The sequence below is a fragment of the Cryptomeria japonica genome, chromosome 5 (genome assembly GCF_030272615.1).
Source record: "Cryptomeria japonica chromosome 5, Sugi_1.0, whole genome shotgun sequence".
In the NCBI taxonomy this organism is placed as follows: Eukaryota; Viridiplantae; Streptophyta; class Pinopsida; order Cupressales; family Cupressaceae; genus Cryptomeria; species Cryptomeria japonica.
The window spans coordinates 731,717,395-731,732,052 of record NC_081409.1 but is presented as its reverse complement, the minus strand read 5'-3'; the positions used below and the strand labels follow the sequence as shown (position 1 = coordinate 731,732,052).

Sequence of the window (14,658 nt, the reverse complement as noted above, 5' to 3'; positions counted from 1 at the left end):
TGGTAGTACAACAGCTCCCTTGGATGAACGCTCTGCATCATCATAAGCTTTGATTGTGATCTTCTTGCGAGGATCCACTGATTCAATGGCATACCCCAAAGTTGTGACTAATTATAGAGTGCAAATATTCAAGCCTGCTCCATTATCGATCAAGACTCTCTTGATCCTATGTTAGTTGATAAACCCTTCAATGTGTAGTGAAGCATTATGAGGTTGTTGGAAGGATGTGTTGTCACTTTCAGAGAAGGTGAGACAAGGTGATGACCTTAGACTTCCAACCATGGCTTGGAACTGATCTGTGTTCAAATTTGCAGGGACTGACGCCTCTTGGAGAGCTTGATTGAAGATTGTTTTATGAGATGGAGATAGGCGCAATAGCTCTAAGATGGATATTAGTGCGGGCGTTTTGTCTAATTGGTCCACAAGGTTATACTGCTTTGGGATAGATGTGGTGCCTTGTGGACCTGCTTTTATGATAATCTTGCCACGACGTGTAACAACATTGCAATCGGAATTGGGTGGATTTTTTATGGTAATAGTTGCAATTTGATCACCAAATGATGCTCTGCAAAAAGGACAAGGTTAGGATAAACAAACACAAGACAAGAAATAATTGTCAGATGTTAGCGTTAGAAATCACCAATTAAAAACTATCATAAGCAAGCATATCAAAAGAGATACCAAAAGCATGAGAGAATATTTAACTAGGAAAGTAAATATGATGAGGCATCTCCAAATGCCTCCTAACATGCTCTTAGCTCCTTCTCCTTTGTTCCTCTCCTCTCCAAGTTCCAAACTAGTGTAGCTCTCAACAACTTTTGCACTATGGATGCTTATGGAGGTTTGAGATTTGAAGTATTTGCTCTAAATATGAATAAAAAGCTAATACTAGATGCTATTGATACTAAAATGATTTATTTTAAAGAAAAGTGACAAGATATTAGTGATTTATGCTAAATGCTCTCTAAAATTCTCTATAACTTAGATGCATACAAGTTTTAAGGATCTGGATTATGAAGAAATGAGCTCTATTTATAGGAAAAATGGAGCAATGGATGGTTGAGATTGAGTAATCTCAACAAGGGTCAGGATTGAATGATATTCAATCCATGTGAGGGCTTTTAACCCAATCCCAAGATGACAAGTGTTAATATGAGATAGGTTGAGAGGAGAGGGAATAAGCATTAAATGCTTGACATTACCTGGGAGTCAACTTGGGGGTTAAGGTCAAGGTTAAGTTGAGTGAATAAATTCTTTATTCAAAGAATAAAGCTTTTATCCAATGGATAAACTCTTGTGCAAAGGCAAAAGGGATAACCATGGTCAAAGCAATAAATGCTTGAGGAGACACATGAGTGCAAGTTGAAATAACCATAAATGGTTATGTAAGAGTCATAAGTGGTTTAGAAGACTTTAGAGGTTAAATTGTTGAACACACAAAGCATTAAATGCTTTTCAAAGACTTTGAAGTCTTTGAGAAGTGACTCGAAGTTGCTTAGGAATGTGACAATAATTAGGGGATGGATTAGGTTAATTAGGAAGGGTTTAGAAGAATCTAGAAGGGGGTTAGGATTGCAAGTGGGTTTGGTGGGTGAGGGAAAATAGGATTTTATTAAAATAAAATTCATTTATTTCAATAAATAGGTGCAAGTTGCATTTGTAGGAAAATGCAAGTGGGAGGGATAAATGATTTAAATAAATGTTTAATTTAATTTATTTAAAAGAGGAAAAGGGGGATTAATTGAATAAATAAGATTTATTCATTTAATTGATATGTGAATTTGGTTTAATGAATTAATTAAAATAAATTCAATGATTTATTTAATTAATAGGAGAATGTTTGAAGATGAATTAATTAAATATTAATTTAATTAACTAATGACTTAGTGGATTTTTAATCAAATAAATAGGGAATATTCATTTAATTAATTTGGACAGATTTATGTGACTACAGTAGACATCTAAAAATCTCTCATTGGTCGCATACTAATCATTCATCTTATTAATTAAAAAATTTTAAATTATCTAATTATTTTAATTAATCTTATTTTTCTGAATTAATTTAATCATCATTATCCATCTTACTAATTATTCAATTTCTATCTCCCTTATCAATTCATCATTCACCCCTTTCTCAAACATTAATTAAATACCTCCAAAGATGATAGCGGAAGATGTGGAGTACTTTTCAAAACACTCACTCTACTGCAAATTTCTGCGAATGAGGGTCTCCCTGCAATTCCTGGAAAACTGGGCGCAGAGGTCTTGGGCACCAAATGGGGAAATGGAGATTATGCTGCTAGCGAACAATTATTTTATGGTTACTTTCAATTGTATGGAGGACCGAAATAGGGTTTTTGAAGGAGCCCCATATTTCCACAATCAGGTGGGGTTGTTCATCAAACCTTGGCATGCAGGGTTTAACCCTTCGAAGGAGCTCCCAAACAGAGTCCCTGTATGGGTTCAGTTACCACATCTTCCAGTGGAATGTTGTCGAGAGGACGTGTTAAGGATGCTAGCAGCACTGCCGGGGAAACTAGTGGGATCTTCATCGCAAACCCTAGGGAGAAAGGTAATGACCTTTGCACGCATTTGTGTTGAAATTGATCTCAGTAAACCATTACCAGATGTTGTAGATATGTGTGTGGGCTCTTACTCATGGGTTCAACAGCAAGACTATGAGACTCTACCCTTTCGCTGTCGACTATGTCATGAGTATGGTCATCTTCAACGTAAATGCCCTAGATATAAACTAGTGGTGTCCCAACCTCAACATCAGGCTCAAGGTCAAGATAGGGTGGATAAAGGTAAAAGTGATATGGTGACTGATGTTGTGGGGGCTGAGGGGTTTGTTCCAGTGAAGACAAGGAACAGAAATCGGGGCCAGAAGAGGTCCCTGAAGAGAGAGGAGGAGGATACTTTTAATAGATTTGAAGCGCTAGATGACCTCAGCCATCAGGAAGTGAATCTGGGATTTACCCCACTAGATCAGGGGGCTTCAGGGGAGGCACCAGAAAAAGCTAGGGAGGACTTTTCCCAGGCCTTGGTAGTGACTGGAGACCAACAAATGGAGTTGGAGAAAGCTGTAGGGGCTGAGCTGGGACTCATCCCTGGTTCGGAGGCGATTTTGGGTGGGGGGAGGGGTCCCCGACAACCCTGAAATTGGAACCGGATGGAGCTAGGACTAGTAAGTCTTTTGTTCACCTGGGTCTTTATCAGAAGGATTTTAAGAAAAGTGCCTCAGAAAAAATCTCAAAGGCTGGCAGAAAGAAGGATGTGGATAAAATCAAAATGATGGGAGAGAATTTGATTGAGTCAGGGTCAGTAAAGACCTTGGATTCTCACTTTTCCAAACCTCCCAAATGATTGTACTCTCATGGAATGTTAGGGGCTTGAACAGCGGCCCTAGACAAAAAGTTATTCAGGATTTGATTAGGAATCATGCTCCTGATATCCTTTTCTTGCAAGAAACTAAACTGTCAGTGGAGAGTATGATGGGTCTTGTGCCAAAGCTGTGGGGGCATGGCGAATGTCAGTGTGTTGGGGCAGCTGGATCCGTAGGAGGAGTTGCCTGTCTTTGGAACCCTCTAAGGCTTCACCTTGTCTGGTGGGCCATGTCCAGATCCTCAACATCCGAGGTTCTTTCTAGCCTCGAGATTGGGGAGGTCGTTTTGTTTTCAAATATCTATGCTCCCATTGATCTTCCATGTAAGCATAACTTATGGTCTCATGTGGCTGGTATGCGAAGGTTGGCCCCTTTCCATCCTTGGATTATGGCAGCAGATTTCAATGCCATTCTGGAGTTGAGTGAGAAGAAGGGGGGTGTCGTGCGGTTGGAACCGTCTTCAGTCCTCTTCCAAGATAGTATCTCCCGGCTGCAGCTAGTTGACATCAAGCCTAGCAATGGCGTGTTCACTTGGAACAATAGGAGGGTTGGTGAGAATTGGATCGCTGAGTGGTTGGATCGCTTTCTGGTGTCTTGTTTTTGGATTAGCGGGGGGTGGTCCACAACTTCTGAGATTCTTGACTGGAGAGGGTCAGATCATTGGCCCATCAAGTTGGTTTCATCCTCGGCTCGGGTTGCCCGCTCGCCTTCTTTCAAATTTCAACTTATGTGGCTTAGGGACCCTTCTTTATAGGATCTGGTGGCGGACTGGTGGAGGAAAGGCAGGCCGGCCTTTGGCACTACCATGTTCACTTTTGCCAAACAGCTACAATTTGTTAAGCGCTAGCTTAAATAGTGGAACCGGCAAGGGTTTGGGAACATCTTTCGTGAGAAGAAAGCTGCCCAAATTGTGTTGAGTGAGATCACCAGGGAAATCAGAGAGCATGGGTTGTCGAAGGATTTTCTCAGAGAAGAAGACAAGGCTGTCAAGGTGGTTGAGGAATGGGAGACTAGGGAAGAAGTTTATTGGAAGCAGAGAGCCCGCATTGATTGGCTGAAGGAGGGGGACAAGAATATGACTTTCTTCTTCAACTCGGTGAAAGCAAGGAGACACGAAAATTCCATTCCTATTCTGGTTAATGATAGAGGTGAGCAGTGCTTATCCTTGGAAGAGATGTCTAGGGAGGCTCTTCAGTTTTTCCAGTCCCTCTTTAAGGAAGAATCTCAGGGGGAAACAGAGGAGGAGAATTTGGTTCTTGCCTGCATCCATTCTCTTGTCTCGAGGGAGATGAATGAGCAACTTCTGGGGCCTATCTTGATGGAAGAACTTGAGAGGATTGTCTTCCATATGAGGAAAGGGAAGGCTCTTGGACCGGATGGGTTCCTGATTGAGTTCTTTCAAGAGTTCTGAGATATTATCAAGCTTGATTTATTGGATGTGGTCCAGGAATCCCAGAGAAATAAGCAGATGCTTAGGGCTTTGAATGCGACCTTCATTGCTCTAATCCCCAAATGTGAAGGGGTCCACCGGTTAGGCTAGTTCCGCCCCATCTCTCTTTGCAATGTGATTTACAAGATCATCTCTAAGTTGATTGCAGACAGATTGAAGAAGTGCCTGGGGAGTGTTATTTCGGAGGAGCAAAGTGGGTTTGTGGAAGGCCGTGAAATTCTAGATGGGGTGGTCATTGCTACAGAAACCATCCACTCTATGGCAACCTCCAAGGAAAAGGCTATGTTTATCAAGCTGGATATGGCCAAGGCTTATGATAGAGTTTGGTGGTGCTTCCTTCAGAAAATCCTCAAGGCTTTTGGTTTTGCTGATGAATGGATCCAGTGGGTGATGAGTTGTGTTACGTCCACCTCTTTTTCAGTGCTTATCAATGGGGATCATACTGAGTTGTTCGGGGCCTCTCGGGGTCTCCGCCAGGGGGATCCCCTCTCCCCTTATTTATTCATTCTTCTTACTGAGGGTCTGGGGAGGCCGATTAAGCATAATGTAGCCCTGGGTAATATTCAAGGTTGGAATTGGGGTAATGACCTGCAGTCGCAGTCTCACTTGTAGTTTGTGGATGATATAGCCCTTATGGGGCTAGCCCGGATCAACGAAGCTTCCAATTTACAGAAGGTCCTCGATGTATATCTTGCGGCGTCCAGCCAGAGGATTAATGAGGATAAGTCTTCTATCCTCTCTTTCAACACTCCAGAAGATATCCAAAGGAGGGTTGTTGTTATTATGAGATTCCAAATTGGCTCCCTGCCCTTGACCTATTTAGGAATCCCTATCTCTCCTGGAAACCCTCCTAGGGAGTCATGACAGGGGATTTTGGATAAATTTTGATCAAAGGTTGATCACTGGACCCATAGATGGTTATCCTTTGCAGGGAGGGTCCAACTGATTCAGTCAATGGTTCAGGCATTGTTGACCTGTCGATGTATGCTTCAGGTGGCACCTAAGTGGTTCTTGAAGGACTTGGATTCTCTGGCTAGGCAGTTCTTATGGGCAGGAAATCTTTCAGCTTCCAAGTGGAGTCTGGTCAACTGGGACCTGGTGTGTAGCCCAAAGCAAGCAGGGGGGCTTGGGTTAAGGCAATCTATTCTTTTTGGGGAGGCTCTTGCAGCTAAACCGTACTGGAGGTGGTGTGTTGAGCAGGATCGAGGTTGGGCCAGGATTCTGGCCAATAAATATATGCAGAGGATCCCATTGGAGGAAATCCCTAGATATCCGCTTGAAGGAAAGGGCTCTTCGATCTGGAACACACTTAATTGGGGGGCCTCTCTCATTAAGGCAGGGCTTTTCTAGATTTGCAAAAGGGGGGAAGAGGTCCTTTTCTGGAAGGACTCTTGGGATGGTTATCCTCCCATCCTTGATCAGTTTCCTAACCTTGGAAACCTGGGCCAGAGGTTTTTGGATGCAGGATGGTCAAGGGTGAGTGATTTTAAGGTGGTCTACAGGTGCAGTCAGCTGGATTTGGAAAGGTGGAAGAATCCTGATGAGTGGTCGGTGGTTGGGATGGAGGAAGAATGTGCTGAGCTGCAGGGCATTTTGGCGAATAGACATTGTAGCTCTCTTAAGGGGAGGGATGGGCTAGCTTGGTCCCCAAATCCTAAGGGTGTCTTTTCTGTGGCTAGTGGTTACTGGGAATTGACGAGGCGAAGACTCGAGGGAAGGGAAGTGAATTGGTGGAAACAGGTATGGAATAATGCTTCTTGGTCGAAGTGTAATTGCTTTGCTTGGACTTTGGCTTGGAATAGATGTCTTACATGGGACAATATCCGCAAGCGAGGATTCTTGGGGCCCTCTATCTGTGTTCTGTGTGGTAATGGAGAGGAAGATTCCTCTCATCTATTTTTCAGATGCCCTTTCTCTATGCTTATATGGCACTATTGGTGGGGGGTGTGGAAGCATCCTTGTGTCCATGTTGATTCTCTGGTGGAATTTTGGAGCGGTTTGGGTAGACCTCCTATTCCATCCTCCTTTATCCAAACTGTCTGGTATATTGGGCCCATTTTCATTCTGTGGCAGATCTGGCTCGAAAGGAACAGGAGGATTTTTCGTGAGGCCAAATTGTTTGTTCAACAAGTCTGGAATAGGATCACAGTTATGATTCGAGAGACAGTGGAAGCTAAGTGTGAGGTGAACTTCCCGCTGGGTAGAGATGAGGCAAATATTGTGAGTAGGCTTGGATTGCAGGAGCTATCTCCGACCTCTGCCTGTGTTCGGAGAGGTAGATGGGCTATTAAGAAGGTGCAAAGGGTGGGAAGGTGGGTACCTCCTCAGGAGGAGTTTATCAAGATTAACACTGATGGCTCATCTAGGGGTAACCCAGGCCTGACTGGAATAGGGGGTGTTGGTAGGAACAGCAGAGGGGAGATTGTTTTCTTTTTCTCAGTTCATAAAGGATGGCAGTCTAATAATCTTATGGAGGGTTTAGCGATTCTTTATGCTTTGGAGAGGGCTTTGGCGTTGGGTTGTAGGAAGGTGATTTGTGAATTGGATTCACAAATTGTTGTTAATTTGTTGACTGAGCAGAAGTTGAGTGGGATTCAGTGGCAATTGGCAAGGATTGTGCAACAGATTCTCCAAATTAGCTCCTTAATGGAGCAGGTGTCCTTCATCCATATTCCTCGGGAATGGAATGGTGGGGTGGATTGTTTGGCCAAGTGGGCCTCAGATCATGACAGTGATTGGAAAGTGGAAGGTCGGGAGCACCTCTCTAGGGACTATTGTCAAGAACTGCAGAAGATTTTCATTGAGGACATGGATGGTAATGAAGCTGGTTGATGTGTGGTTGGCTTGGTTGTTTTCTCTAGGGGCCTTGGGGCTTTGCCTATTTGTGTAATGCATTTTTCTGATGTTCAATAAAGTTTTTACCCTTTTATTAAAAAAAAAACATTAATTAGATATTATTTATTTAATTAATTATGATTTATTCCTTAATTAAATAATCTTTGTTATTTAATTAATTATATTTCTAATGATTAAATAATTTCATTTAAATTATTTAATTTATTAATTATTCATCCTCCAAATCCCCAAATTCTGATTTCAACTAATTTCATTTAATTTCAATTCTCCAAATTCACATTTCACCAAATTCTAATTTCATCACATTTCAATAAATTTCATGTGCATTTCAACATTCGAAAATCAATATTCAAATCCAAATAAGAATGAAATTGAATTTCAATTCAAAATCGTAGAGCACACGTTGAAATCATAATTGATTGATCAAATTAGTTAACTCAATTAACTCTTCAATCTCCATGTAGACACCTAAAAATGTCTCATTGATCATGTACTAATTATTCCTCTAATCAGTTAAATAATTCTTTAATTATTTAATCAAGCTGATTAATCTTATTCTTCTAAATTCATATTTCTTCATCATCTTACTAATTATTGGACAATATCAATTCTATCGTAATTTAATCATTCAAGCCATTTTCTAATGTTAATTAAATATTTGTTATTTAATTAATTATGATTATTAATCCTTAAATTTAAATAATCTTTATTATTTAAATAAATTCCATTTTCAATTTCTCTCTCTATTCAATTAATCATTCAACCCTTTGTCTAAATATTAATTAAATATTAATTATTTCATTAATTATAATTTTAATCCTTTAAATTAAATATATATTTTTTATTTAATTAAACTCCATTTCTAAATAATTAAATATTTTCTTTAAATTATTTAATTAGCTAATTAATTCTTCAATTCCAAATCCCCAAATTTTAATTTTATTTAATTTCATCTAAATCATATTCTTTTAATTTCTTCTAATTTCAAATACATGTGCATAATTTCAAAAATCAAATTGAAAATCAAAGTCAAAGTGCAAGCACATGCTAAATTAATTAATTAATTAAATCATTATCTTTTCAATCTCTATTTCTATCTTCCACTTTGTTTTTTTCCAAAAAGCTTTCAATTAGTTAACTATTCCATCTATTTTAATTGATTATTTCAATTAATTGATTAATTACACCAGTTTTTTTAATTTCCTCCAATCATTCTTTTTCTATCTTCTAGTTAGCTTTTTCTAAATAAATCTTTCTTTGTCATCAATTAATTTCCTCCAATCATCATTTTTCATCTTTCAATCATCTTTTTCCCCAATCAGTTAACTCATATTATCTATTCAATCTATTTTGTTTCACCTCCAATTTAGCAGTTCAACTATCAATCAACATGTGAGCTCACCTGAGTTCCACCTCTTGATCAATTTGTTCCACCTCTCAATCAATCCTCTTCAATAATCTATAAATTGAGCATTCAATATCCAATCATGATGAATCACGAACTTCAAATCTTTGTGTCATTTGCAGGTTGCCAATGCAATATCTGAGAGTCATCATACCACAAAGAAGAGAAGAACAATGGAAGCTACATGCGATCATGGAATAGGGAGTTTGAATTGATTTGTTTTACATTCCTATTGCTTGTTTGCATTATTTCATTGGTTTTGTTTAGAATTCTTTGATTAGATAGGGATTCATGATTTCCTTTTATTTTTGATTGATTACATGATGAATTTTACATACAACATTTTGGTGAACCCAATGTGAAACAACAGCTAATTAACCTTCTTTGTTTTCTGTGTGATTTTTGCAAGTTGTACATAATTTTCTTCTTTTTTTTGCAGGTTTTGTACGAATTGTGCAACAGATTCAAAAGTCATGCAATCACATAAACAGGCTCACGCAATCAATCACACAGGGTCATGCATTCGTGCGGACCCCATCACACAATAGCCTTTATCCTGTCACGCATTCACTCGGATTCTATCATGCATTCGACAGAGTTATTTCTTTGTTCTGTTTATCTAATCTTTCTTGTTTCTTACTTTCTATTATGTTAAATTATGTATGAAATTGGTTAAATATGAACATTGTTTACCCTTATTGTGTGCTTTAATTATGACATCTTATGGCACGTAAGGTACAATTTAGGATTTCAGGTGCCAGGAGGACAAAGGAACAAAGAAGACAAGGCAGATGCCATCAACAAATCCTAAAAGTAGAAAAGAAGATACGAGATCTAGAGGACCAACCAACCATTGATAATACAACGGCCTAGTTCTCTCATATAGAGTAAACATGGTTTTCTTAATATAGAATGGATGATGAGAGATCATGCTAGGGCATCACAATCTGTTTTGCAGGTTCTAGATCAAAATTAAACTTTTATTTTTTGGGGTTTTGTTTGGTCTGTCTATGTTTTACGCATTTGCTTAGATATTTTCATGCAATCACTCTGTCAGAATCATGCATTCGCTTTGTCAAAATTACGCATTCACTTTGTTAAGATCACACAATAGCTCATACACCATCATGCATTCACTCAGGTATCATTACACATTTGTATATTCATAGTTAAGTTTTCTGTTTTCTGTGGATTTTCTTGGGTTACTGATAATCTGTTTGTAGCATGTGGTGAATTTACAGACAGGATCAGATTATTACTGAATCATAAACACTCATGTTATCACACTTCAGTTTTGGGCTTAAAATAAACCTAATTAGAATATACATGCATGATATCACACTTCAGTTTTGGGCTTAAAACAAACCTGGTTAAAATTGACATGCATGCTTTCACACTTCAGTTTTGTGTTCTAAAATTGACATGCACATGTGTATCTCACACCTAAGTTTGGGTCTTAAAATGAATGTGAATCAAGCTTCTCAATAGAATAACCCACACTTCATTTTTTTAAAAGGAAAGAACTTCTTATAATGTTTGGGGTGGACCTACTGTTGCATCAACTGCCTTTCCATCCGCCTTTGGGGTATTGGGAGAAAGGGAGAAGGTGATAACAACACCCACTTTTTTTATTTTAGTAGTGAGGGGTATCTTTGACTAGGGATTTCATCACCCCATAGAGGTACTTCGAATTGGGATGCGTTGGGGATATCATCTTTCCCAGCGTACTCTCGAGCGGGTTTTTCGAGCCACTATATAAATATATTGGTCAGGCAGCTAGAGTGTTGAGTGAATTCGACGTATGTGGGGGCCTTCCCTGCATCGATAAACTTAACTAAAGTCTTAAGTGGCTTGCTCTAAGAATCCATCATTGGATCAGGATCCCTCAAAATTTACAATAAGAACCAACTTAGTAGCCCAAATATCACATTCAGTGATTCTGGGAGTGCAAATTGTACCCCATAGATACCCCTCATGTACCTTGCATTATGAGACAAAAATCCCTTGGTGATAAGATCTTTGAATCTTCGGGGTAAGAGAGACTAGCGTGCCCAAGAAGTGTGTGTCGTGGAGTGGAGTCAGTGCTGCCAGACTCTTTATCCATTCATCTTGTTTCAGTATTTTGTTGTGGGGGCCTCATTGAATAGTGTCCACTTTCTAGCCTAATATTATCTTCTATGATTTTATGTGTATCATTGTTTCAGACCAGTATTGAGTTAGTATTTGGGCTATTTTAGGCCCTACCTTACACGTCTCTGAATTCTTAGAGTTAGTCAGAACACAGTTTAGTCAGCTATACCTGTCTTCAAACAACTGTTCTCAGATTTGAAAAACAACAAACTTGTCATACAGATAGAGTTACTGGAAACAAAGTTTATCTTAAAAAATTAGATGGTCCTACAAACTCAAAATTTTTGCATACTTGTGACCATAGACAGTCCTTGTATAGTTCTCATTTACGTCCTTATTATTGTCCTCATATACATCCTTAGAAGTTGCACAATTCCTTGCATAGTTTTCATTTACATCCTTATTATCGTCCTTAGAAGTTGCATAAGTCCTTGCATAGTCCTCATTTACATCCTTATTATCATCCTCATTTACGCCATTATTATTATCCTCATTTGTGTCCTTATTAACATCCTCATATGCATCTGTCTTAGTTCATCATTATTTGCATAAACATCCTAGAAAGTCATAGCATGTGTCTTAATGGGTCTTCCAGGTGATGGTTTGCTCCCCTTTGAGTAACCTAATCTAGTGTGAAACACGGGTCAATGAGAAATGATTGACGGTTTAGGTAACTTGGATTGGCAATTAAAGAGAAGCACACCTCAGTACCTAGGAGTTGGATACGAGCTAGATAGAGAGTACAAAATTGCATGTAGGAGTGATAGAGAAACTGCTACAGAATGTCTGAGAGAAAAACTTGAAAAACTTGCATTGCAAAAATCTCAAAATACTCAACAAGTCTCACATCCAAATCCCCAATAGAGAGTCTGGTCTAGTGTTGCATATTTTGTATTTAGGTCTAGAGTCTTATGTTATTATCAGCTTGCATTAGGTTCTAAATCATCCTCATATAGAAGTCTTAAATGCCCGTCACAAGGTCACAAAAGGCAAAAAGTAAAATGGACCCAAATAGAAACCTATCGGTTAATCCAACTTGGAACATGGACATATCAAGTAGTCAACGGTCAAATCCTCAAGCAATGGCCACAATACACGAGATATAACAAAATTTAATACATGAAGAGATTGAGTCAAATCAACAAGACCCACATGTCCTTATGATCTTAGATGCTCTTATACATAATGATAGAGACAATTATCTCTCATTGTTATTACAAAATGAGGCCAAGTTACCTGAAGATTTTGATATCACAACAATCTTACTACGAGGAACTACTTTAGGTCCAAATAGCAGTCAAATACCACGTGTGACACAAACACAAGCGATGACCTCAAGTTCCTCTCAAAATGCACCAACATCATCTATATAAACAAATGTCAACATGTTTATAGAAAACTTGATCCCTAAAATTAAGTACCCGATACAAATGCAATATTTGACCACATTGAAACAAGTCACTAAAAAATCCTTAAAGTGTGAGAAAGGACTAGTAGAACAAGGTCTCAAAAATAATGGCAATAACAACGACAATGATAAATCCAAGTTTTGCTCAAGAAACAAAAATGTGACCAATGATGGTGTTGTAGACGCCCGTACAGTGAATAGAGCTCAACTGATCTTGTCTTTACAAAGCCCAAGTCAATCATTTAGTCCACATACAAAGAATAATAATGTATCAACCAATGTAAACACTGCGCAAACTATGAACACAAAATTCCCAAGGGTAAGTGCTCCAAAAAGGAATTACACACCTCTAGGAGAACCTATTGAATCATCGTTAAAAAATAATATAGACAAATATGATCACTTTGCCAAAAGTGAGAGTATATGAACCAGATCCTTTCAAACCTACAAGGTGGAATGATAATGATTTATGTGAATACCATCATACTAAAGACCACAAAACTACAAATTGCTATAAATTGAAAAACTTAATCCAAGACATGATTGATCAAGGTGACATCACAATTAACACCAACAAAACTTCAACAAACATGAATCACACCATATTTAAGGTTCCATTTGTCAAACATGATAAAGGGAAGGCATCTACATCGGGAACACAAGACAATAAAACTAACTACACAAAAGTCTCATATGACTATACTATTCATGCCATTAGCTCAGGGGATGTAGTAAATGATGATTCACAAGAAGCACTTGATAATGATGAGAAATGTCGAGAGACTTATGAATATGATAACCAAATTTGCATGATGTCAGAAGCACCAAAATATGATGAAGAGAAGAATCCCTGTCTTAAGGACTGGGGGCATGAAGAACCGTTTTATTTGACATGGTTTGAAGATGAACTTATAGCACATATCATGGATATCAAACTTGCACATAATGACTATAGGAAGGGATATGAAGTGAACCTTGATACAGTAGTTACAATCACAATAAATCCCAAAGACAGAGATTGTGCAGTAGTTACTCACAGATCAAAAGTAACTTTACAAGGAGTACCATCAAACCCACTGATAGCTCTGAAAATTGATTGCATGAAATTTTTAATTTTGAGCTCAAATATTGATTTTATGGTTTTATTTGTATCCTATGTAAATGATCCAAGTTCTAGGGTTTAGGGTTTATCAAAGTTTCTTATGTTTTGTAAAGAAGCCCTAGAAATGATATTTTATGTCGTTACCTCTTTCCCACTTAAAGCCAAGGGTTGTTTGCCATTTGTGGGGCCATTTTATTTCTTAAGAATTAGGTGGTAGTCAACTGGTTTATGACATATGATTTTTCCTAAGTCATGTGCAAAAATTTTCCTATGATCAGTCTCGCTTTAAATATTTGTGCCCACGCCCATAATTTTCTTAAGTCCAAAAGTCCTAAGTATTTCAACCGGTTGCTAAAGATAGAATGAATCCAATGGTTTGCGCTTTCTCGTGGTCAAAGGTACAAAAATTATAAAGATCGTGGCATTGCGAGATTGTGCCATGTGTTTTCAACGGAAATAGACTAGGTTGGCCGTATAACCGATCAAAGTATTGTGTTACCAGTTCTCAGGCGGTAAAAGTCGGTTTACTAACAGTCCTATCAATTGGTACATGTTCAAAATGAATGGAGATGTTTTGTCCTCAGGTGAAAGGTGCTCAATTTTTAATTCTGGAGGAGTTAACGAGCATTGTGCAAAGCAGTAAAGAGTGAATAGATCTGATGACCCCCATATCCCCATGATGGTAGTTGTAAGGAAGTTATGGACTGCGGTGTCACGAGATGATGCCACGTGTCCTAGATTGACCATGAAGACCTACGGTGGGGTCGTTGGCAGAGTTTGGTTGAAAGATGATGTGGTGCTGATTAGTCATGATTTTGTTGGTTCGTTGATACAAATGGAGGGTCAAATGTTGCGTTGACAAACAATGATCGTTAGATTTGCCAAATTGGGTAGGATCTGCAGTTGAGTTTCAAATATGAAA

At 38.5% G+C, this 14,658-nt stretch overlaps 1 protein-coding gene across 1 annotated transcript; it reads left to right on the top strand.

The window, feature by feature from the left end:
- Window positions 1-3,494: 3,494 nt before the first annotated feature.
- LOC131876138 (uncharacterized) lies at window positions 3,495-4,796 on the top strand. Its single transcript, XM_059220932.1, has 2 exons — window positions 3,495-3,974; window positions 4,242-4,796. Exons 1-2 carry the CDS (start codon window positions 3,495-3,497, stop codon window positions 4,794-4,796), a joined length of 1,035 nt encoding a protein of 344 aa, XP_059076915.1.
- Window positions 4,797-14,658: the final 9,862 nt, after the last annotated feature.

Excerpts from the sequence above, each read along its gene's own strand:
- LOC131876138 (XM_059220932.1), top strand. The coding sequence starts at position 3,495 with ATGGGTCTTGTGCCAAAGCTGTGGGGGCATGGCGAATGTCAGTGTGTT. Across the intron at positions 3,975-4,241 it reads AGTGGTTGGATCGCTTTCTG|TGGAACCGGCAAGGGTTTGG; the intron begins GTGTCTTGTTTT and ends TAGCTTAAATAG.